The sequence below is a fragment of the Leptosomus discolor genome, chromosome 22 (assembly GCF_034619465.1).
Source record: "Leptosomus discolor isolate bLepDis1 chromosome 22, bLepDis1.hap2, whole genome shotgun sequence".
Lineage (NCBI taxonomy): Eukaryota > Metazoa > Chordata > Aves > Leptosomiformes > Leptosomidae > Leptosomus > Leptosomus discolor.
In genome coordinates, this window is record NC_141412.1 from 2,053,342 (window position 1) to 2,077,738 (window position 24,397).

At 42.6% G+C, this 24,397-nt stretch overlaps 1 protein-coding gene across 2 annotated transcripts; it reads right to left on the reverse strand.

Annotated features, from left to right (window-relative positions):
* Nucleotides 1–1,807: 1,807 nt before the first annotated feature.
* On the reverse strand, nucleotides 1,808–22,317 carry BCO2 (beta-carotene oxygenase 2). Of its 2 annotated transcripts, XM_086476902.1 has the most exons (13): nucleotides 22,209–22,317; nucleotides 20,432–20,524; nucleotides 14,234–14,438; nucleotides 12,928–13,139; nucleotides 11,326–11,441; nucleotides 9,312–9,414; nucleotides 7,979–8,107; nucleotides 7,685–7,845; nucleotides 6,953–7,120; nucleotides 4,340–4,477; nucleotides 3,444–3,626; nucleotides 2,295–2,405; nucleotides 1,808–1,921 (listed from the first exon to the last, which is right to left on the reverse strand). In XM_086476902.1, exons 1-13 carry the CDS (start codon nucleotides 22,315–22,317, stop codon nucleotides 1,808–1,810), a joined length of 1,842 nt encoding a protein of 613 aa, XP_086333028.1. The 2 variants fall into 2 exon arrangements, with proteins under 2 accessions (XP_086333028.1, XP_009952164.1); XM_009953862.2 differs by lacking the exon at nucleotides 20,432–20,524.
* Nucleotides 22,318–24,397: the final 2,080 nt, after the last annotated feature.

Sequence of the window (24,397 nt, forward strand, 5' to 3'; positions counted from 1 at the left end):
GAGTATGTCTGCCAGTTTGTCAGAGTGGGAAAACTCCAAGCCTCAGGGCGGGATCTCTGTATAACAGGAACAGGAGAAAAAAACCCAGCTCTTAAGGTAGTGGAGTGCAGCCTGTGTGCACACAACACGGGGGGGGGCTAGGACTGCGTGCTGTTGAAGTACGGCTTTGTAAACACAGCACGGACTTTGCACTGGAGGGCATCTTTTTTTCCCCACACTATTGATCTACAGCCCTGCCTTGGGTACTCTGGCTGGTTGCAATCAACACAGGATTGCACATGAACCTCTGACACTGCCTTTCTCCTTCCCACCCCACCAAGAAAAAAAAGTTTAAAAAAGAGCAGCGATGGTGACAGAACTCTACCCGCCGTCATTAAGCACTTCTTTAGCATCATTCAGCTTCCAGTCCTGGGGATGTGACCTCGCTGGGGGTTGTTCCCTCCCCCTGTGGGTGACAGGAGGGCAATTCCACTGGCTGACGTGGCAAGTTACAGACAGGGGACCGGCTGCAGTAGAGGAGGCAGCCGGTTGGCAGGGCTGGAGCACCAGCAACAGGGGCTGTTTGCCATCTAGTGGCTTCGTGAGATCACCTTTGGCGTGAGCCTCTCCCTCTGCCTTCACATAGTGCTGCAGCCCAGGTGTACAATCCTTGTTTCTCTCCCTTGTCTTTTCCCAAGTCCTGTAAGGAAGGTGAAGAAAGGTCAGAGAGGAGATAAAGCTGGGTTGTTTGGCCAAAGTGAGTCAGCTCTGATTTGGTTCTGTTCTGTCTGGGCTGGCCTCTGGAACATCAGGAGTCAAAAAAAAAAAAAGCAAAGCAAGTTTGCAAATAGGAAGCAAGGACTTTCCTTCAAACTAGTAGGAAGTCCTTAAGCCAGGAGGGGAATCCATTCTCCTGGAAGCCTCCATTTTTCACAGTGTCCTTAAAGGCAGAGCCTGCAAGTGAACTGGTATAGAGGGCTTCCCCCAACACACCTACCCACCTACACCACAGAGTTAAAGAACTGTAGATGTCTTGATGAGGAAGCAAGCATATGAGAGATGTTTAAGTTTGATCTGCTTGACTTAAGAGCAAAGGCATATCAAGGCCACAGTGGAGTTCTACATGTTACATACTGGTTGAATTAGGAGGAGGGCAGGAAATGTTAGCCATCAGAGCTGTATCCAGCTGTATCCTCTTGTGGCACAGTCCAAAGGTGGCCATGGGTCTGGTGAGGGCAGAGAAAGAAAGGAAGAAACTTCACAAGGTTTTATTTGAGGGTACCGTTAGCTTACAGAGGAAAGCACTACAAGTACAGTGGGTGTTTTGCATCTACCTTCTGGAGTTCACTGAAGGCAATCTTTATGCAATGGGGGTGAAATTACATCCCTTCATTGGGCCTACCCATTACTAATTGGTTTTACTCCTCTATTCTGCTTTACACATTTCAGCCAAAGTCTCTGCCCTAAGCACCGATATTCTCTTCCTTCAGAGCACATTGCTACCAAGGGAAGGTAATGGTCATCTTAGTTTCCATTTCTCTCTTGCAAGCCTTATGCATTACAGCCTTTGTGAACTGCTGCTAACTGGTCTATTAAGATAGTCAGAAAAGTAAGATAAAGCAGTGGGCTGCTTGAGTGAAGGGTCTTCTGTCTTCCTCAGGCCCTCTGCTGTGTATTGTTAGGAATACAGCAGTAACTCAGAGGTTATGATAGAGAAAAAGCAGTTCCTTCATCCAGGCATAATGCAAAGGTGGGAGGTAAAAGAAAGCAGAGGTTTCTTTCTGAGCCTGACCTGTCCCTGAGTTACAGGAGGTGACAAGGTCTTCAGTCAGTGGGAAGTAAAGATGCCATGGAATCCATAAGGCATTTGCACCGCAACTTCTGCTCGCCCCAATTCTCTGAAGGTCTCTGCATCCAAGACAAGCAGGAAAGCACTTTGGTTCTGCAGGATGAAAAGAAAGCCAGAATGAATGCCCAGGCTGGACTTCATTCCCCTGTCCAACCCACTACATCTGTCGCACACAAGAGAGCCCAGATGTACAACCAGGCCCTACGGTCAGGTACAGGCCATACAGACTAAACCTGTGAGACAGTTGGCCAGAAGCATGGACGGTCACAGATGCCACTCGAGAAACACTGACAAGGTACACTCCTACTTGAAGTCTGCCTGGCTGTGCTTGGCAGTTGCAGAGGCACACACCTTGGGGAGCATGGTGCTAGAACTGTCTGCCCGAGAGCCTCACATTCAGTTTTGTGGTTAAGAAAGTATACACCTAATACTATGTGACTTCCACGAACTAGAAGCAATAAGTTACCTCAGTGGGGGAGACCACAACAGACAAGATGACTCCACTGTCTTCTGCTGTGGCATTAGGCACTGGCACAAACACAGGCTCTGACGGGTAGGATCCATCCTCCTGCCAAATCTAGCACGCAAAGTAACATATGGATGTGTTTCGTTTCATTAATACTTGTCTACTACAGTTATCAGAGTTGCAAGTTGGAGTGCTCCCCACAAAGATATCCAGGCATCTTCTGTCCTCCAAGAAACCTATAGCTCAACCTTTTAATTCTTTCGATTCCAGAAGTATGACGGTGCCATTGTTGTGACATCATGCCTATTGCGCTAGGCATCATGCAAACAGGCAGCGAAAAGGATTCCTATTACTCATTTCATCCAACAGTTTGTGCTGGCTCAGATATAAGCTAGAAACTCAGAAAACACCACCATCCTAGCCGGCACAGCCACCTTCACACCACGGTGGTGCAGACCATGTTGTGCCCAGGCAGCGTGGAGAGAGGTGCCATGTCAGCGGAGAAGACAGCTATCACCATCACCACCAGAGGGCATAGCTGCTGCTTCTATTGCAGGCAGAGCCATAGCACTCCAAAGCTGTGCTGAAGAGGGCACTGCAAAATGAGTATCTGGAGGAGAACAGTTAAAATGGGCATCTTTTTCTGAGGATTCCTAACTCTCTCCAGCCTCCAGGCAAGTCTCTGATTAGTAAGCACTTAATGCTTTGGAGATCATTATTCCCTGCTTAAGGGAGACACAGGAAAAATCTCAGCTTCTGTTTGCAGTTGGAAATATCCTAAACCTTATTTCTTGCCTGAGTCATAAATACTTTGGCAGTTTATCTCCAACTACCTTATGCTACTTGGGTATTTTCTGGACTGCCTGATAAGAGATGACTCTTCTTTGGCCTGGAAGACACATGCGCACTTTATCCAACCCATTCTGATCTGTCATCTATCTAGGAACCTTGGAGTGATATACTCTCCTGTTTGGTAAGTGTGCCCCATTCATAACGTGCAAGGTGGGAGGTTAAATTAGGAATCTCATCTCAGACCCATTTGAACAAAGACCTCTAAAGAGCAAAGTGCCTAATAAATGACATAGCTTCAAGGCCAGTTCTGTGGAATGATTCCTGTTGCTGAAAAGGGATAATCTCACTTCACCTCACCTTGAAACTCTTGGTCTCCACATCAACCTTGATCAAGGAATCTCCAACCAAATGCCGAAAACCACATCCATAGAAGTAACGGTACCTCCTACCATTGTACCGAGAGTAGTTGATCTGGGGGAACTCCAAGCCCCCAACCTTGTCAAAGCCCTCAGGGTGGAGATTTTCATGTGTGCACCAGACCTAGAAGAAGTATGCATTACACAAGTGTCAGTTTAGCTTTGACTGGGCGGAAGACCTTACTGGTCCCACCAACCCGCTGCACAACAGCTGTGGAGAAGAAATGTTCAAAGTTGAGCCTGACATTGCACTGAGGCAGGTGGAAGCACCAATTCTGTCTCCCTTATCTGTTTCACCCAAAGAACTGATGCATCATTGCAGACCTTGAAAACTTCAAGAGTCAATATCTAATGTGAAAAACAGGAGCAAATCCATGTGTTCCTGCACTGCTAGCTCAGCAAATCCCAGATCAGTACCCAGCCATCTGATGTACGAAGCACACACAGAGATGACTCCTATAGTGGACAATACATGTTCTATACCACTGAATGCCACTATGTAGGGCTGTTCAGAGCTGGAAGCAAAGAGCAGTTCTGCACCCAGGTGAAAGCATGGAGAAACTTATCAATGAAGAGCCTCAAGTGTGGCAAATTGTCATAAAGTCTTATAAGCCCCTTGGGCATTTTTGGTAAGTCACAATCTGCCTTTGCCCTCTCATTTAAGGCAGTGTGGTAGTCTTTGTACTGAAACACTAAGTCCCATCTTAGTAATGACCAAACCTTCTTCCTTGCTTGGTGGACATGATCCAAGAAGATAATGGCACAGGATGATAACTGTCACAGGCAATCTCACCACAGCCATAAATGCAGTTATTTTCATAAGTCTCTAACACATACCTTGCCGTCTGCATCTTTCACAGCCCTTGCCAATGTATAAGACAGTGGGTTCAGATTCTTCCCCACAGGTGTGTCTGAATTCACATTCAATGGGAGAACAAAGCGACGAGGGAAAGCTCGGGATATTGAGTCATAAACCTATTATAGAGACATAAAGTTATGGTGATGGAGAGAGTGGAATTTCAGGCTAAGTTCCCTTTTTGGGAACACTTCTGAAGTTTTAGACATTCCTCCCACACCTGAAACCTTCTCCTTCTTTCTGTTATGTGTTTTACCAAGTTCTGGTAAGGGCTCTGCCTGTTCCGGTACTTCACAGTAGAAAACAAAAAGACAAACAATTAAATGGGTCAGCATTACTTTCACAGTAATTAATGCTGAGTTGGGCATGCAAATCACTCAGTTATCCTCCAAATCCAGCATTGGGACATATGCTGCACTGTGTTTTATTCAGTTAGAACAGAATTACATTCATCATTTTTACAGCCTGTCCACATATGCCCCATTGTCTATGTGATTTAGGCCCTTTTTGACCAACCAAGATCATGAGCTAATAGGGGGATTACGGAAAATAGGACCTCTGTAGCACTGAGCAAGCAGAGGAGATACCCTTGCTGGAAACCCACCCTCCACAGCCCTATTGGTGATTAGTGGCCGTCCCACTTTGGAAGCTTGAGGCTGAAAAAAGCACTGAGAAATTCCCACATTATTTAAAATAACATGAAACACACATGGAAGAAGAACTTTCTAAGTATATAAACTGCATGCGGTTACAAAGCTTCAGAAGAAAAACTGATCTCAGTTCTTTGTGGAATGACAGCATGATATGGACACCAACCCACACTTCTTGCTGTTAATCTTGGAGTGTAAATGTTTGCTCTCTGTGAAATTAATGGAAGGAGGGGATTATCTGGAGGCTGACTGAAAATATCAGACTAAATGCTCCACATCACTCTGTGGAAGACCCAACCATCTGCCCTGGATGATAAGGTGAGCAGGAGGAGACTACTGTACTTCAGTTCAATGCCTGAAGTTAGCCTGCGTGGTTTTCCTCTTCCATTCTCAGGTACACATGGACTTCATGTTTGGGAAGTCTAGGGTAGTGGTGGATTTACTTGGGGAGCAAAGGGGAGAGCAAACTAGCAGCCCCCAGTGTGGCAGACATTCAGCGGATTGCATGAGAGGAATAATTACACCATTGCCACTAAAGTTCTGTTCAAGCCAAGTTTAGAACCCGTAATACTTCCAAATAGCAAGCCTTCTAAATAAAACAGTTGCCAGGGACCCTGTTTTGTTGTTTTTCAGTTACTTCATTCTATAACTCACCAGTTCTACGTGAAACTTCACTTTAATCCTATGTGTAATCTTGAAACCCTATTTTCAAAACTTTTACGTTTTATGTAGCCACAGTAAACTGATTGGTTGAGGAACTCTGCCAGACAAAATATGATTTAGTCAGCACACAAAAGCACTAAGCATGATGCGGGGAAAACAGACATGCTCAGGCATGCCTTAGAGGTCTTTCAGTGCAGCATAAATTTACAATTCTGTTCTGAAATGACTTGCACTCATTTGTGTGTATACAGTTTAAGGGCTATGCTACTTGTCAGTTAAAGAACGTGGGTGTTGGAAACACATGCCTAAGGTTGACATAAGGACTCCTTCAGACAGATCAAATTATAGCTCTTCTGTGCTCCGAGAAGGCTGAACAAAAGCTGGAATCAGTTTGCAAAGCAAATGGTCATATTAACGCTATGCCATACTTGAATTAACGTTTACCACATCTTTGCAAAACAACAACAAAGGAAAGCAGAGCAAAATGACCCTACAGGGACACAACTATACACTTTTCAGATCAGTACTGACTTGCTTCTAGACAGCTCATAACATAGACAGAGGAAGTTCAGAAATGCTTGCCCTTCACCCACAGTATGGTGGGTTTCCAATAAACACATCTGCAATAGAAGAAACTGAAAGCACCCCCACTTTTCCAATGTATGACCTATGCAAAATAATGCCTCTTACATGGCTTTAAATGATGCTTTTGACAGAGTTGGGCATAAGTGGTTTGTGAGTACATGCTGCTGTGAGGAGAATGAGAGGAACAATGTAGGGGTTTCTGTGATGTTTGTGTTTCTGTGATTTACATAATAAAGGCTGGTTTTCTGAAGTAATGGCTTCAAACAACAGTTTCTTTTTCTTTTGCCCTTTAAAAGTCCTGCAGAAACTTATTTTGCGTACTTTCTTGGGGGAAAATTTTTATTACACAGGGATATGGAAAATGAGTATCATTAAAAACGAGATTTTAAAACAGAAGTACATTCTGTCAGGCTGATGGAGAACTGTGTCACACACCAGTTTTAAAAGTTTCAAGGAAACACTCCATGGAGATTATCTGCTAAGAGATTTAAAAGGAAAGAAAAATACCAGTCTATCAATAGGTGATAATTTTAGTTCTTCCATGCAGTCGTGGTTCCTTTCCCCTGTTCACATCCTCTGCCTTGTGGTCCCCCCATAGCGTTCTCCATTCTACTAACCTGAGCCTTGCTTCGGAGAAGTAACTCAACCAGCATGGGGCCCCGTCGGATCCTGTGCAACACAGAGCAGAGATCTTACCTGATCTAGACCTTCCCCGCTCCTCCGCAGATTCTGAAGTTTGTAAGTAGCCAGAGTTGTTCCATCATCCTGGCAGCACAGATCAAGGACCACACAGCCATTGTCTTCAAAGGCATTGATTTGATGGAAAGTAACAAAGGGCTTACTGTACCACTGCCCTGGCAGCACCTACAGTGACCATAAGAGAGGCTAAACTTTCTCTCTAAAAATCCTAGGCACACCTCAAAGAGTTTTCTCTTCTGTCCCCCATTTCATTCCCCACTCATTCCTTGGTATTTGTCTTGTGTCCTTGTGTTACCACAGAATGGCTGCTTGAAGCCAGTAAGTAGACAAAACCAGATGAAGAAAAGCCAAAATGTAAAGCGGCCCAAGATAGGCCCCTTGCTGTCATGACACCATCCCTATAGCATCATTCCCAGGCTATGACTGACATTTTTACACTCTGTAGTACCTGGGAACTGCATTTCAGTCCCTGTGGCTGCAGTCCCAGGAATCCCAAACTGCTTATTTCTGCCTGTTCTTTTAGGGCTGACAAAGAAATAATTCAATAGAGAGGAAAATGCATGAAGTAATTTGTGATAAACCTACACCTGTGCTTACAAAGTCTATATTGTAGCAACTTCTGGATTGATTCACACAGCTATCTGTGGCTGCTACTCAGCACTCTTCTCTTGGGATCCAGGATTCCAGCTACAGCTGCGCTGCTGCTGGAAAGGGCAAAGATCCACCTACCTCCCCAGTGTGCTTATTCACCACGTGGAAGCAAGTATTGTACTGAGGCTCCCAGCTTATCCCTTCAGAAATGGCTTTCCCACGGAGTTTGGAAGTGATAATCTGCAACAGATTCAGCTTGATGGGTTGCTCAATGAAAATGATGTAGTTTTCACTCATTCCTGGAAAAAGAAGGAATCATCCGAGTATTAGGTAAATGAAACAATAAAAAATCTTGGGGGTGGAGGGTTGTGAACAGCCCTTTCTGCCTCACAGCAGGCTAAATCCACAGTTTGAGATAGAAAGCATTCTTACCAAAGCTGTGATAGTAGGAGGGTTTCAGCTTATCCATTGGAGTGATGGAGCACAGCACTTTTGCTCCCTCTAATGTGTCACTACAGTTTGACTTCTGTGGAGGAACCTGAATGATATTATACGTAGACCCTGGAAAGGAGAAAGGGTGTTCAGCACCACTGAGATGTGAGACTGTCCACATTCATGAAACCAAAGTCGGGCTCTGTTCCTTCCTGTTTCCCTAGTATATTAGGAGCCATGGTCATGGCTAAACTGAGTAGAAAACAAAAAGCCAGTTATCAAGTCAACAGAACAATCTACAGAGGATTACTCAGAAAAAAAAAGAAGCTTGAACGGAAGTAGAAGGATCTTCTCAGTCTGGTAGACTGCCATCTAATTTTACTGCCTGTAGTACATTCCTTAAGTTAGCTTAGAGTATGCTATAACAACAGGATCGGGAAGAAAACCAAGTTCATAGCTTGTGTATCAAAGGAAATGAAAATTTTCAGCCCTGGTGATGACTGATGCTAGTTTAATAAATCTGAGCATATGGGCAGGAAAGAATGACACATTTGAATAATAATCTATAGTTTGGTCTCTCCAGCTGAAAACAGCATGTGCTGCAAAGCTAGATATTGCTAAAGCCAAAAGGAAATGAAAACAGCAAGAATGAAAAATGATCAAAACTATGCAACTGTTCAGTGAACTGGAACCAGCCTGAGGTATCAGTAAAGGGCAGTGGCTGTTTTCACATGCCTCAGGCACCTGAAAAAGAAGGCTTTCATGTAACTAACGGTGAATGCTAGCTCTGAGCAGCCATGTCAATTTAGCTAGATGCCAACTAGATGTAATGCTTATAGTTTTGGGAAGAAGAAAAATATCCCAGAAAATTCAGCTTTGCTGTAAGATAGCCAGGTCACTGTAATAAATTCCACCTTCTCTCCTGTATAAACCCTTACGGTCCTTATCAAAAGCCAATTATTGTAAATGGAAGACATGTGGCTAATTGTCAAAGTTCTTCAGATGAGGCTCCAATGCTGGATGGGACTTTAAAGATCATTCTCCAGTTTTCCATCAAAGCCTGGGAGAGAAAGAGAGGAATCTGTTGGATATTCACAGGCCAAAGTCAAAGGCATCTGAAACTAATAGCTGAGAAAAGCCATTTTTATGGGACAGACTGACACCCTGAAATAAGAACTAATCTGGTTTGCCATCATTTTGACACAAAGAGAAGCAGCAATTGCAAGGTCTCTTTAGACACTGAAGTTTCTTCAACAACTGCTCCTTGAAGCAGTGGCAAGAAGCAGCCTGTACACCCTGCCCAAAAGCCAGGCCTGGTCATGCCCAGTCTTACCGTGTTTCCCATAGGAATTGCCCATGTTGTATGTTGTCCCATCAGATTCATAATGAGGGTGAGCAGTGGCCCCATTCACGGCAACAAATTTGCTCCAGTCTACCTGCAAATGCCAAAGATTTTCAGTCGGTACGGAAGTTCCCTGTTGCTCTGTAGCAAGCCACAGTCTTTCTAAATGTTGGTTTTATGAAAGTCTGAGGAAGAAATAGCTTGATGATTATGGCCCTAATGTGGGATCTGGACTTAAGCCTTCATTTTGCCTGCAATCTTCCTGAAATCCTTGAAAATTAACCATGTTTCTCTGTGTTAGTCCTACCAGTAAAATGGGACTAATAGCACTAGCCATTGCTCTGGGAGACACGAACATTACTAATGTCAGAAAGCTCTGACACAGTGGGAATGTTGCCCATTTGAGCATTTTATTTAGGACCCCATTTAGGACAGACAGACATGCGTGAAGAGAGTCACTGCCCCAAAAAATCACCAAGTTTTTTGAAAGCATCCCATAGCTAATTGACAGTCAGTGTTTACTCTCCTCACAGAGAAAACAGTTTAGCTTCACTGTCTACAGCTAGAAGAAACAGTTAAGGCAAAGGTACAATTGTGAGTACTGTTAACATGTATTCCTAGTTCCTGGGTTAAGGTGTGGTTTGGGCTCATGCAGTGGAGGGGATGTGTTGGTAAGAAAGTCTGAAGTAAAAAGTTGGAGGAAGATGCATTGAAACATTAAAGCATGGAAGATATGCTTATTTTCCAAAAGTTTAAACAAATGGCTTTCAAGTATCCAACCTGAGACCCTTTGGAAGGCCTCAGTAGAAAAGAGTGCCACATCACCGGAAGCTTAGAAAACCATGTCCTTTTAAGGCATCTCAAATTGGAGAGTTTAAATGTGAAATCATGCCTTCCATTTCTTCACTTAGCCAAAAAATACCAGTCTGCATCTAAAAAGCAGCTTAAGGGGAATTTTTTTTAATGACAAAATGGCTCAACAGAGCTGAACATTCAAACTAAAAATACCCACGCATATTTTCATCACTGCATTATGGTTTACACAACAGATAAAATAGCAGATCGTCAAACTCTCCATTTCGATGTATCAAGTAGCATGCTATACTTCATAAACAGAGTTTCTTCATGACTCACAACTGATCCTGTAGGGAGAGAGGGACTCCTGGAATGCCTCCCTTGAAATCCAAGGGTGCACTGAGCCTGGTATTTTGTGGTATTAAATGGTCTGTGGTAACATACAGACACAGTAGTTAATACTGATTCAGGAAGGACAGAGTCCTTCCTCAGTCCTTCTCACAGTTGTCCAGCCCAGCAGATATCCAAATCCCATCTCAGGGTGCAGGCAGGGGGACATAGAGCTTGTGCTGTCGTTTCACAAGTCACATTCTTCCTTCAAATACACCCACACTCCTATGAGACAACGCACAGAACATACGGGAAGGCTTCTGCTCTGAGTTTTTGTTCATTTGATAGCACGGGAGACTTTGACATGACTTTACATTGACTTCACCACCCATTTGCCACAGAGGTTTTAGGCAAGACTCTGAAGGGCCATTTTGGAGTGTTTAAAGCTGGGGGTGTAAGAAGGAGATAAAAGGAAGAGATAGGAAGAATAAAGAGACAGGGCAAGAATACAGCTCTGAGATCAGTGATGTTAGCTTCTTCCTGCACACACTTTTATTCTTCACACACTGGTAGGTACAGACAAGTCCAGACAAGTTGTGAGGACACTGGAAGAACGCCAGCTGTACCCAAACGGAAATGAGTCTATATCTGTCTCTCCCCTTGCTTGCTGCAGTGGGCAGTGACTGAATCTTCACTCATGAGAGCTGTCTGATTGCTAAGTAGATATTTCAGGGACTCGAGCACACCATGAAGAGATGCTTATGGCTGTGGTCCAGAGCTGCACTGACAATTTCTTTTGGAAGCTGGGTTCCCCCTTGCAGTAGCAAGCAGCAAGGAGTGATTCTCCATAAGCTAACCCCCTTACCCCACCTGCCCACACCTTTTCCTTCGTTTCAAGCGTTTCCGGGTCCACTTTGTACATGAAGATGTTCTCACTGCTGACATAATAGTCTCCTTTATACACAACGTAGTTCACACTGGCATTGTCACTTGGTTCTGAAACGAAATCCTGGAGTTGTACACAGCTCTATTTAAGCTTGCATCACATTATAGCAAGTTAGACATGTTTAAACAAATAAACCCATTTGCAATGACACTAATCCCTCTGTGATTGATTAGAAATATCTCACTAATCTACAAAGGCATGCAGGAAACTGTCTGCACAGGTGAGTTCAGGATACAAGGACAAGGACTGGTTCTTGTGGAAATCACTGCAGTGAAGCCTAGATAATCTGCATACTTCCATACGCCCTTTCTTTGTGACCTCTTATTTCTTCATATCCCTCTCCCTTTCCTCCCTAGCCAAAGTCCTCTCCTCTGACAGCCATATGAAGAGTGCCATGTTTGATTTACAGCATTGGAAACAAGAGAGGCAAGACTTGAAGCTGCGGCTTGGGCTGAGGGGAGGGCAGGAACACTATTTGTGTGGCAGGACTTGGACAGGGAATGCTTCTTCTTCCCTATTCTTTCTCTTTAAAACTGATCCAGAGAGATGCCTTTTGAGCGCTACACATGCACGACAGCCAGAGTTGCTCTTTGCTACTCCTAGAGCAGCTGAGACTCACTAGCCAGTTGGCTGAGAAGAGCTGAGGAAAAAAGCCATTCCCTCCGACTGAACATTTTGTGCGTGTGGTGACCACAGAACCTGAAGTTGGTACAGGAAAAGCCTGGAGGACAGTTGTAGTGAGGAATAACCTACATGTGCATAAAGGGTCAAGTAGGCAAGGGTGCTGGAGCTTGGAAAAGAAGATGGGGGATGTAGACAGCACTGAAAGCTATTGAGAGCACTTGGGGGGGGGGGGGGGCGGGGGGAGTTAGGGAACTAGACAGACCAATGAGTGAAGGTATGAGCACCTTTGAAAAGAACAGATGACATGGCAGGACAGGATCTATCTCCTCAAGGAAGATAAGAAGCAGATGGTCACACACATGAGCAACAAGTTGCAAACTTTAGGTCTGCTCTGGTTTTACTCACATTTAAGCCTATTTCTTTCCTGACATACACAGAATCCTATAGGTAATGGTCCTTCCATTCCTGCACAATACTGTCTCTCAGCCTACTCGTATCGTCTCCTGCACCTTAGTACAGGAAGAGAAGGATTAGCCCACTTACCCTACAAGCTTAGCAAGGCAAGGTGTTTTAAGGGCAAAGCTGTGCCTCAGGTAGAATGGCAGATTGTAACGCTCATTATCAGGGCTGCACAGAGTGTTCTTTGCGGAAAGATTTCTGTTGGAAATCTGCAACAAACTCTGGAATCAAGTGAGCTGAAGTGGCACTAAAACATTAAACTGAATATGCCTCTCCCAGCTAAGTCTGACACAAGCTTCCATTTTTGTTGTTGTTGTTGCAAGGGGTCATCTTCTAAGAAAAACATGGTCTCAGAATACATTTACCAGACTTCTTCACATCTCCCTTTAAACCGAACCACAAGTTCCACAAGAAAATCTCAGAACATTTCTTATTTCTTAGAAACCTTCTTACGTGGCATCTCAAAGCGTGACATGAAGCGCCCAAAGACACTCTTGCATGGGTCTGGCATTGCCAGCGTCCCAAATTCTGAGACCACGATGCGGTTGTGCTGGCTGTTAGTCAGGTAGGAACTGCTCTGCAGAAACTTGCTCCGGTACGTCACTGTGCCATTCTCCAACTGGAACTGATGCAGAAGGGCCATGCCATCAAACCAATGGTTGAATCTTCAAGAAGAGACAAATAAGAGCATAAGAGTTGGGCACTATGTGATGTTCCGCCACACTGTTCCCTCTTGCCTTTAGGTTTATTATTGTTTGTAAAAAGCTAATGCCCAGATCACATCAACACTTAAACATGCATAGCCTTGTGATGAGTCTGGGAAAACATTTGAATTGAGTGAAACAAATCAAGTCTACTTGCAGCTGTGGGACCTGATGTTAGATGCTGACTTTCAGTGAGATTTGGGCTCCCTATATTACTTTTGAAAGTGAACCTCAGGGACTGCTAAAAAAGCTATATGTAAGCTTTTGGGGGAAATAATCTATACCGGTAAACCAATCACTCTGCAGACTTCTGCACAGGGAATAGAAATTGTGCTTATTGGTACAACAAAAATAGAAATTATTACTGAAAGCCCAACCGCAGATGAAGGAGCCTTTAGCTCTCAGCTGTTCGCAGGATGCCATTCTCTCTGAAATGAGAAATCTCTGAGACTTAGAGAAAACCTTATGATCTATCTCTGAAAATACGATAAGGTGATCACTTTTGGCTAGTTCCTGCCATCAGCTTTGTTGGAAGAAGTGCTAGGTTTGTCAGTTAGCTAGAATTGTAGATTCCAAGCCAAAGGCAGTAGTTGCCTTCTTGAAATATTTTAATATATTATTTTTAAAATGAGATGGATTTGCTTCTAAAGCAACTCACACAATTTAGTGCAATCAACTTTACAAATCCTGCCCCAGATTTCAGAGTGCTCGTGGGATGGACTTTTGTTAATGACAAAGGACAAGGAGTGTGAATGTTTTAATCCCTGGCCCTGTTCCCTCATTATATCTTTCTGAGTAGGTCACAGCCTCTCTGTGACTCAGCTTCTCCAACCTTAATAAGTTAACCATGCTCCTATTTTCAGAGAGCCCACTGGGAGTTTCCAGATGAGGGAGCAACTGCTCTTAAAAGAATGACAGCATAAGCATTTCTTCCTTGCATTGCTCAAAAAGAAACTACAAGGTGCTCCTTGGTGAAACATTTGGGAGTGTCCCCTTTAGGTTTAGGCAGAGCTCAGGGCAGAATCATTTGACAAGCTCACCAAACCTGGACTTACTTCTCCTCGCCAAACTCAAACTTCCCAGGACCATTCCTCAGAAGATTGCCATTAATCCATTTGGGAATATGTCCTTTGATCTTCGCTGGGATGGGCTGAGGGGTCTCCTCTACTGTCTGCATTAAGGGCGAGATGCATTGCAAGCCCTTGGGGCTGTGGAAGGTGATTTGCTCTTTTGATGGGCTGGGCAGTAAATTCTTTAAACCTGCAAAGAAAATAGTGAGAACAAAAAACAGGTAACTAAGATTTTCACTTGAACAGACAGACAATTGATAGAGCTGGAGCTTGGATGTCTAGGAGAAGAGCATCCAGCATTCTGCAAGCAGCCAAGCTGTAGTGGATATTCAAACTAAAGCTGTGTTCCCATAATACCCCACATATCCACAGGGAGCTGAAAATCCAGTGGATTGAACTCTACTGTAGTTAATCCATTAGAGACACCTGTTCTGCAGTCCAAAGGAGGTAATAAAATATGTGATGATAGGAAAGAAGAGAACTTTTCTTTTAAAGATGCTTATAGTTGGAATTTATTTAAAGAAGTAACTGAGAGCAAGTAACATGGATATTTATTATAAGAAACTGTGAGGTTGCAAAAAAAAAAATCAGTTCCAAATTGGGATGATACACAGAGTAAAGCTGAGGGAGAGCCCTAAAAATAACCTCCCAGTGATTTCTGACAAGCAGTCTGCTGAAGAAAGCGACAGAAAGGAGCTAGTCTTACTGTTGTAGACTGAAGCCTCAAGCAGAAGGATGTAATCAGGCACTTTGTAAAACAGCGGATGTTGCCTTTATATGACAGTGTTGCCAAAAGCACGGCAGAGCTGGGCAGACAGAAAAACTGCATTCTAAAACACCCTCTGACTCCACCTTGGTATCACAATCATGGGTGAGTTAAATAGAGGGAAGAGACTACACACTGGGACATTTTCCCAGGACTTGTGATCTAATCAGCCACCAGCCAAGGAGTTTCCAAACATAAAGCAGAGTGCAGAAAAACAGCACAGAACACATCAGAAAGAGATCGTGATACTTAAGCAGTATATGCCACTGTTTTTTTTACTTTTGCTGCAGTTGAAATCTTCCTAAATTCTTTCTACCGTTCACTCACTAGTGTTTGGCCTTTAATCTTTATAGCCGTATTCATTATTGATTCTCCTGTAGACCCAAATTTTCTCCCTTTTTGTTCGCAAAGTAGGAGAAGATTTTTTGCAAAGTCCTTAACTGCAGAAGTTTTGCAGTAAAGCGTAAACAGGAAAGAAAAGCCAATACAGCATAGAGCAAGCTGAATACAGAGGGCAGGGACAAGCACTGTCCATTGCTTTGAGGTTTGCAGCACTGCAATTGAAGATACGGTTCGTTTTAACTCTGTGCTATCAGACTGGATGCAAGGATCGCTGTGTATGGCCTTTAGCCTGCACTATGCCAACACAACCCTCACTGTGCTTGTGCTCACTGATGCTTATGGACGAAGTCACCAATGCAGCAACACACAATTCAACAAGAAGCAGTACCCAGGTCAAATCATGGTCAGTGCTGCCTCAGACACCTCTGGCTAGGACTTAATCTGAGCTGCGTTTAACCAAGAGTTTCTGAAACAGTGTTGAAAAAATATGCTACAAGGTTGCTTAAGTAAGAAGTGGCACTTTTTTTGCAGCTAAAGCTAATGCATGGTTTTCCTGATGCTGCTCATTTCACAGTGAAGAAATTTTATGCTACCCTTTTATTCCTTTTAACTTGAATAGTCAGCCAAAATTCAGGATCTCCCATCTTAAGAGTTTAGGGGAGAGGATGTGTTGTGACATTTGGTTCCTTCAAAACAATGTGCTATTTTTAACAAAACTGTACAACATCTTCTACTGAATTAAAAAAAAAAGAAAAAAAAACACACCAAAAACCCAAAAAACCCCACACAAAACACAGAATACTTTTTCTGCCCATAGTGCAAAGGTTATTCTACAAGAAAAAAAAAAAAAGAAAAAAAAAAAAAAAAAAGCAGCTCACCAGGAAGAACATCCCACAGAACAACCCAGAGGAATCCCAGTGGATTACTCTAAATCCAGGCAAGCCATAGCTTGTTATGCAATGAATGTTACAAACATAACGTTAAAAAATGCAAAGTCTTGGAATATGGGTTGTCAAGTTTCCACTACACTGGACATGGAGGACTCTGCTAAGTTGGCTTTATTTGAAAGAGAGTAAACCAGAAGCTCATGGCCTGTTGAAAGGTGTACAGGTCAGTTCTCAAACTCACCTGGGCTATCTGATTACAGAAGCTCAAATCGCTGGCTTTTTCCCTCGCACAAAAAAGAAAAACAAAACAAAACAAAAATAACTGAACCCCAACCCACCCCCCCCCCCAAAAAAAAAAAAAAAAAAAAAGTGGAATTCTGGAAGAACACAAGTGAAACTGAGCTGAAATACATTTACAGGACAGAACAAACCAGATTAAACAGATTTACTTAGTAAGTAAACACACAATAGCAGAAAAGGATAATTTCTGGTGGAGCCTCTGCTTTAAATGCAATGTCCCCCTTATACTGTTACAGGACAAAAGCATCAAGAAAGCATGAACTGATTGGAATGCAGTGTGCTAACAGCACACAGTTAGTTATTGGCTCCAGTAGCCTGGCTTGCAAAGCCTCATCAACACAAGGATTGTTTTAGCAATCCATTTAGCTGCAGAGGTGGATTTACCTACAAAGTACACAGGCTGTTGCCTTCCCTCCCAATGCTATCACCTCCTCATCTATCACACGCTCCATGTCCACAGGTCAGTGGAGCTCCTTTGATGCCCTGCTCCATCCTCAACATAAGATCATTGAGCCTTGAACTAAACTAGAACTGATGAAGACTTGGGTGCGAAACTGATAAAAAAGGACAGCATGGCATCCAGAAATCCACTCCTAAACCAGGTCTAGTAGAGACAGGACCATACACTAAACAGAGTCCAGACTGATACTGACTTTCATTGTGATTTTTTGAAGTAGGAATTTGTTCTGGTTATACTAGTCACTTTCACCACTGCTGCTTCTAGCCTGCATTCTTTAATCCAGGGGATTAAGTGAAGCTGCTGCACAATTTACCTGTGAGCCTCTGAAACCATGTGCTCCCATCCAAAAAGGCAATCTACTATTTCAGACAGAATATCTGCAAAAGAACCAAGTTAGCAAAAAGCATTTGTCTACGCTTGCTTATTTAGAACAGCCACAGATAGAATGGGTTTAGGCACGCAGGAAGGTAAATTGCAAGATTCCTTCAATGTAGTTCTCTGGCTTGCCAATCCTCAAATCCTTCTTTAGATCTCTATTATGGTAAGTCAGCTAGATAAAGAATTCAGGCTGCAGGGCTAAAGCAATTAACCTCAAACCACCAATGTCCTCTCCCTCTTGAAATTCAATTAAGTTCTGATTAAATCCTATATGAAGCACTCAATCTGATCCCAACACTAGTGCTTCAGAGTATTTCCTTAGACATAAAGAAGTAGAGGCTTTTCATATCAACCAACACCTAGCAGGTTTAGTGACTGCCGTCAGTATTTGCAGAAATGCAGCTTTAGTAAGTCAAGCTACAGTTTGTAAAGATGTAAAATATGCAGAAAAATTTAGAGCAATGTGTCCCTAAGGAGATATTTTTGCATCCAAGCAGAAACAAAGATGGCATGAACAGGGACAGCACTACACTGAAATTTCCTGGAGAGCAGCATAATTACACATGGGAATATAGAAATATAAGCTTCACAAAAGAGCCTGAACAGGACTGGAAAAGACCTCCTGGGTCACGTCCTCCCAGTTGCTGCCTCAGAAAGACATATATATGAACACTATCTTAAAAGGTACTATGTTTCCTGGCACTTATCCCCTCTTCGGGAGACTGCTCATTGCCCAGATGATCAGAAAACTTCATTGAATTTACAGAAGGACTTCATTCATGGGATGTTTTGTCCCCTTTGCTCTTCTGTCAGCACTGTTACATGGCTTTGGTAGTTCTTCCTCTCTTGTGTTTACCACATGTTGTATTTAGGGTGAGGAATCATATCACTTCCTAAGCTAATTGAGTCAAGTTCTTTTCGTTTTCCTTCTCCTGTGATAACCATGCCATTCACATGATCATCTTAGTAATCCTTCCTGAAATCTGATCTAGTTAGAATTCATTTCAAGACATAGTCAGAAAATGTCTGAGAACAGGCTATATACAACAAGAATGTGTTAATACCCTGTCCTATCAGACCAGAGAGAAAGAAACAAGCATAGCAAGATAATGTACTATCCTTCCTTCTGGGAACAACTCAAATGAGCTGAAGATCCTGACAGTAATGCAAGCAAAATGCAATCAAATCATGATAACCAGATGAGTCAAACCAGAAGTTTTCAGAAACACAACCAGTCATATTAGGACAATTCTGAAAAGCCAGGAGGATGGGAGGAGTGCATGAAGAAAAAAAAAAAAAAAAAAAGGCAGGTTTGTTCTGGTGAGTTTGTTCTGAAGAGATTAAGAGATTCAGGACAAGAAACAGAAGACAAAAATAAGCAATGATCTCCTCTAAACTCGGTACAACACAAAAAATGTGTCTTTTACTTACATTACCTAAACTGCCTCAGTATTGCAGTTCACTGGTCTGATCTGGAAAAAAGATATTGTCAGGGAGTTCCTTCGTGACCATCATCTACAATATAATACAGAATAAACACATCAAAGGAAACTGTTCTGTTGCTAATCTGTGAGTGACCATAGCTGTGTCAAAAAAAAATCCAAAACAACAACAAAAAAAACCCACCATAGCGGCACATCCTACACTTCTTCCCAATTAAAAACAAACAAAAGAAAAGTCTGAATAAAGTCTACCCTCCAAATTTAATCATAGTTTAATATTAAAACCTGTTACATTTATCTGCACCTACTCTGAAAGGCAGAGTAGATGGAACTCAAGCTTCCTACTTGAAAGCAGTGTTCATATGCAATTTTAATAAAGGTGTATCACCTTCAGGTAAGGGTTCAGTCATAAAGCTTAACTTACTGCAACATCTAGCTACCCAAGAAGACACCAATCTCTGCCAAAGACAGAAGACAGACTGGTTTCTAATGTTGACCAACATGTAAATAAAATTAAACGCCAACTCTGCTACGCTTCAAGATGAAAGAATATGAATATGCAATATTCACTTGAATATGCAGTAAATCAAAGGCACTACAATGGGGCTCACTGTATTCGCTTGAACATGATACCTGAAAATCCACAAAACATTACAATGTGTCATCTCAAAAAGGTCATTTCTGGACTGTAATTTCCATTTTACCTCAAACCTTTAAAAATAGGTTAAGATCTAAACTTCCTTTGGCACATCACAGCAGAGGCAGTGCCAAATATAGCACTGTAATTTTTCTTCAAATCTTTTCTAAAGATTGTAAGCAATTACTACAGAATTATCATAGCCTGGCATTGTTTGTTCATGTATAGTTTCCATTCAAAGAGCACTGTACCTTGATTTCTCTGCCTGTCACCAACTGACATCCTAGTATTGATTATTTATATCCAGAAACAGCGGAACCAAGGACAAGGATCTTGAAAAGTTTCTGTGCAGAAGAAGCTACCCCACCTGCTTTGTGTCGGGTAGCAATGAATCAGACATTAAATTGTGCTTAAACAGCAATGGGTGGGACAGAAAAATCTTAACAGCAGATGGAGGAAACACAGAAGCCATGTGCTAGCTGTGAACTTGCAATCACATTGGATATAGCAAATCCACTTTGATTTTAACCTACGTATTCAAATCCAAGGCACAGGGACCACCAACATTTGTCTCTACATGTCCCTCAGAAGGACATCCAGGACCAGACGTAAGGGCAGACTTTAGTAAACAGAATGCTCACAGTCGGTATTCTTCAAGGAGGGAGAGTGAAGCACAAATTCTGTACTACCTGAGGATTCACGCAAATTCAGAATAACCATACAGCTGATTTGGAAATCCTCTGACACAAGATATGGGCCAAATTATGGGCCCTGTAAATCACAGATTGGAATAACAGGGCAAGCAAACCAGCTTTCCCCATTCCCACCCCCACCTCGCCCCTGAACTGCAACTGCTGTAGCTACTGATTTCTGCCATCCAGACTCTAGCCTTCACATCTAGCCTTCACCAGGGTTGAATCCCTCAGCTCACCTGAGCGTCCCACACTGATTTCTGATGTAGTTGCACTTGCCTTGCGTCTGCTGGGAAGTCTCCGTACTTGACTGCTTGTTCCATCTAGTTTGTTGATTTCCCATTGTCAGGGGCTGAGCCACCCACTTTCTTGCTAACAGGCAAAGAAGCAAAGAACATAAAAGAAGTGACAGAAAACACAAGGAAAAAGAAATGGAGAAAAGGGGTGGAGAAAGGCTTGTCAAAGGGAGAAAAGTAACTGTGAATTGTGCACACTCTTGCATACGAAATACCTGTTGATTTCCCAGATACCTGTAGAACTGGATTCTGCACTTTGTGGGTGTTTTTTGCTGATGTGAAGAAAGTACAATTTGTTTGTTAAATACTAATTTACATAATAAAGTCCTTGGAACATGTATCCCAGAAGGGCACTATGAACAACTGGTGAGCTAGGAGAATTTTACCAGTGTCACAGGAAACATATCAGATGGAATAAATTTTATTCACTTTTCTTTTATTATTACTGTTTCACTCAAATGCCTGAACAAATAACAGAGCGGTTTCTTTTTCATGATTCAACATTCTCACCTTTTACCTAAACGGAGACAATTCTGTATCAGCAAGCTTTCTCAAGAAGACCTTAGTAAAAGTCAGGGAAAATCCATAATTTTCAAAAAAGATACAGAAAATGAGGCAAGGAAATTTGCAGACTTTTCATGTCACTCAGGTAATCAAGAAAAGAAACACAGCTCTTTACGTTCCTATGCAGTTCAGCTTCAAAGCATGATGAAAGAGGTAGAGTGCAAGAGAATTTAAATTTAGCAGAGAGCCCCAACTTAAACAAGATTATACAGTTGTTGCAATCTGAAAGCAGATCAAAAGAGTACAATTATTTTATGCATATAGGCTTTTTTTTTTCCATCAGGAAAGTACTTTACCACAACCTGAAATGCTAATGCCATAAGTTGTTTTATGCAATATTCCCAATGCCAGGCTTAATATTTGGTCATTTATTTTGCATTAATTACTCTGCCTCTAAATTTTCTGCCATCCACCTCACAGATGTAGTTGATGACACACGCCTTACACCAACTTAGTAATACGGGCAGTGAAAAAGAAACCTCCTGAACTGTTCCTAAATTTATACCCATGGACGTGTTCTAGTGGCACAAGAAGGCAGGTTTGAGAACTTTTCAGATCTTTGCATACCCCAAAAGCAATCCTTTGATTCTAAAGGGGAGGAAAACACCTCAACCACCAAAAAAGCAGAGATTATGGTGAATTAAGTTATGACTGTTACTGGTTCCTATCTTGTGGTAACAGATCTCACTGTCTTAGACACAAAAAAAAAAAAAAAAAAAAAAAAAAAAAAAAAAAAAGCGTCAGCTGAAGTTGTGCAAAGATGGCACAAATTGCAGAGTTCGGTGGTGATACAAAATCCCTTGGAGTAGTTTCCCACTTGTATGTTCAGATCAAAGCTTCAGAAACGTCGCTGCACTAAACAATCCTCTCCCTTCAGAGCCCGCTTAGACGTCTCACAGCAGGCTCCCTCGCAGAGAGAATCTGCTGCCCGCTGGTTTTCCAGCTCTAAACCATCACTATCTGCTAGTAATCCGAGGGAATCTGTGCAATGCACTCGCCTCTCCTGATGATCTTTTCAATAAATAACAGAGAATTTCTGGCTTCTAACACACGCTTCAAATCGCTTAGTTCCTAATTTCTGATCAATAGAAATGAAATCGCTCTACCGACCTGTGGCAACAGCAGCTCTTGACAGCAACAGAAAACCCCTTTCCGAGACGATGGGATAGAAGGATTTGTTTGTTTAGGCATTTTACCTGGAATGAATTGCATCAAAGAGCAGAAGAAATGCCGCAAATTAGCAAGCAGGAGGCTGATGGCAGACAAATGGATTTTGGAAAGCATATTCCGTACGGAAGAAGGCATTAAATCAGAGATGGTCAGGCAAAGGTACCGGTGCCGGGGTGATAGTGTGCAGCCAGCACTGATGGATCGGTTGGAGAAAGCTGCTCGACATCATCATTTCAGAATAAAAGCCAGGAATGTCTGCCCTAGCAGGGCAGGATCAATGAGCCAGCCAGCCTGCACTGCACTGCTACAGCCGAGCCAGGCAGTCGCAGGGCATGAGGGGGATCTGCCTCCAGCCCGAGCAGCTCAGCAGCCCTTAGACCCTCTCGGCAGCTGGGCCAGGTGAGTCGCTGAAGTGCCAAGACATTACTGCTGGTGGAAAAAATGCTTTATCGCTATTTCTCCAGTTGTAGCTGGAGAAACTGGAAGAAAGGGGAGGAGGTGTATCCATGTACTGAGGTAGCCAAGCTTCCAGGCAATTCTTTTAAAAATTATTGTCACCTTGTCTTGTCTTTTTCACCTGTCAAAAATGCTTTTTCTTTGTTTGGTTTCAAAATCCAAGTAACCGTTTTGCACCTCAGAAAATCTCGAGGCTTTAGGAGTACTGGTTGCCACACCAGATTAGACCATCAAATCAGACAGGGAAGGACCAGGGACAGGCTGTGCTCTGCCGTTTCAAACCAAGATGGACCTTAGATAGACCATCAGGATGCCAAGAGGAAGCTGCTGGCGCTTTGCAGATGTTCTCTGATGGCTCTGTTTGTATCACGGTATTAAGCAGCTCTTAAAAGCTGCCCTACCCCTTGAGAGAGCGCGAGGCAGCATACACAGTACTCTAGGTAGCCCATTCCACTGTCCTTAAGATGGTACAGATTATTACTTGTCCTAAGTCTTCTGCTGCAAATTAAGCTGATTTCTTCTTGTCATTTCTACAGGACACAGTGAACACCTGACTACTGTCCTTTCTATAACTTACCTGTTATCATGCCTTCCCTTGATTTGTGCTTTCTCTAAATCGAACAAACTCAACTGCTTCAACCTCTCCTCACGGATCATGTTTTCTTCGCCCTTTATTATTGCTGTTTCCCACTCTGCTCACTTTGTTTTTAATAAGCAGAACCATCCTCCAGCTAAGACCAAACTAGCGCAGAATAAGGAACAAGAACTATGGTTTTGTCTTACCTGCTATCCAGTAGCTAACACATCTCAGCTGTTTTTTTTCACCACACAATAACATCATACCAATTCTAGCTATTGTCCTGGTTTGTAAGTAACATACATGACTCCCCTTGCTAAGCATAGTGCTTTATCCTTGTCTTTTTTGACTTTTACCTTCATTTCAGATCAGCCCTTCATCTTACTGAGATCATAGTGAATTTTCAAGGTATGTTACTTATAGCATTTGTGGCCCCTCCTAGCTTGCCAATGTTTGAAAAATGCGCTGTATTCTCTAATGTCCTTCTAAATCATTAGGGGTAATATGGAATAAGCAAGGCTTGAAGCAGATTGCTATAGGATGCCACCTAGGCTGACCTTTCAGAAAAAAATGAGTATTCCTTTCATTGACTTTTTAACTCATTCGTGTAGCCCCTACTTCCTGATTGCTCTCATTTTTATATAACATCATCCAGGACATTGTCAATTATCTTATGTCAAGCTGTACCCCATCTGTCATTTTTCTGTATTAAGCCAGCTCTTCTGATAAAGGAAAATATTTTTTTAAAATTTATTGTTCCCCAGGGGATTATAGAGTCATTGCTAAGAAATTTACTTCAGACACAGGATGGGAGACAGGCTGATTAATCTATGATTCTTTGCCCTCCTTTTTTCTGGCTCTTCACCCCGATGATGCAAAACACCCACCCTGCTCTATTCCAATGCCGCCTTCATCCTCAGGTTTTCAAAGACAATTCAAAGACAAAACATAAAGATTCTACGATTAGCAAAATTGAATTCTGATGAGTTCTAGAGAGAATGTCATGAGCCTTAAACACATCTATTATCTACTGAATTTTTTTCTATTACAATCCACGTTCCTACATCTATGCTAAAAGGCAGTTTCATTTTCAGTGAAGTTACAATCAGCCTTTTCTCAGGGAAGGATTCTCTTTCACCGAATACCTAAGCTGTCTCTGTTATTTTCCATTTTTAGCTTTTA

Coding starts and splice junctions, on each gene's coding strand:
- BCO2 (XM_086476902.1), bottom strand. CDS start 22,317: ATGCCTTCTTCCGTACGGAATATGCTTTCCAAAATCCATTTGTCTGCC. Junction 4,478..6,952: donor GCGGGGAAGGTCTAGATCAG/GTAAGATCTCTG, acceptor TCTCTATAATAG/GTTTATGACTCAATATCCCG. Junction 3,627..4,339: donor TGAAAGATGCAGACGGCAAG/GTATGTGTTAGA, acceptor TACTTCTTCTAG/GTCTGGTGCACACATGAAAA.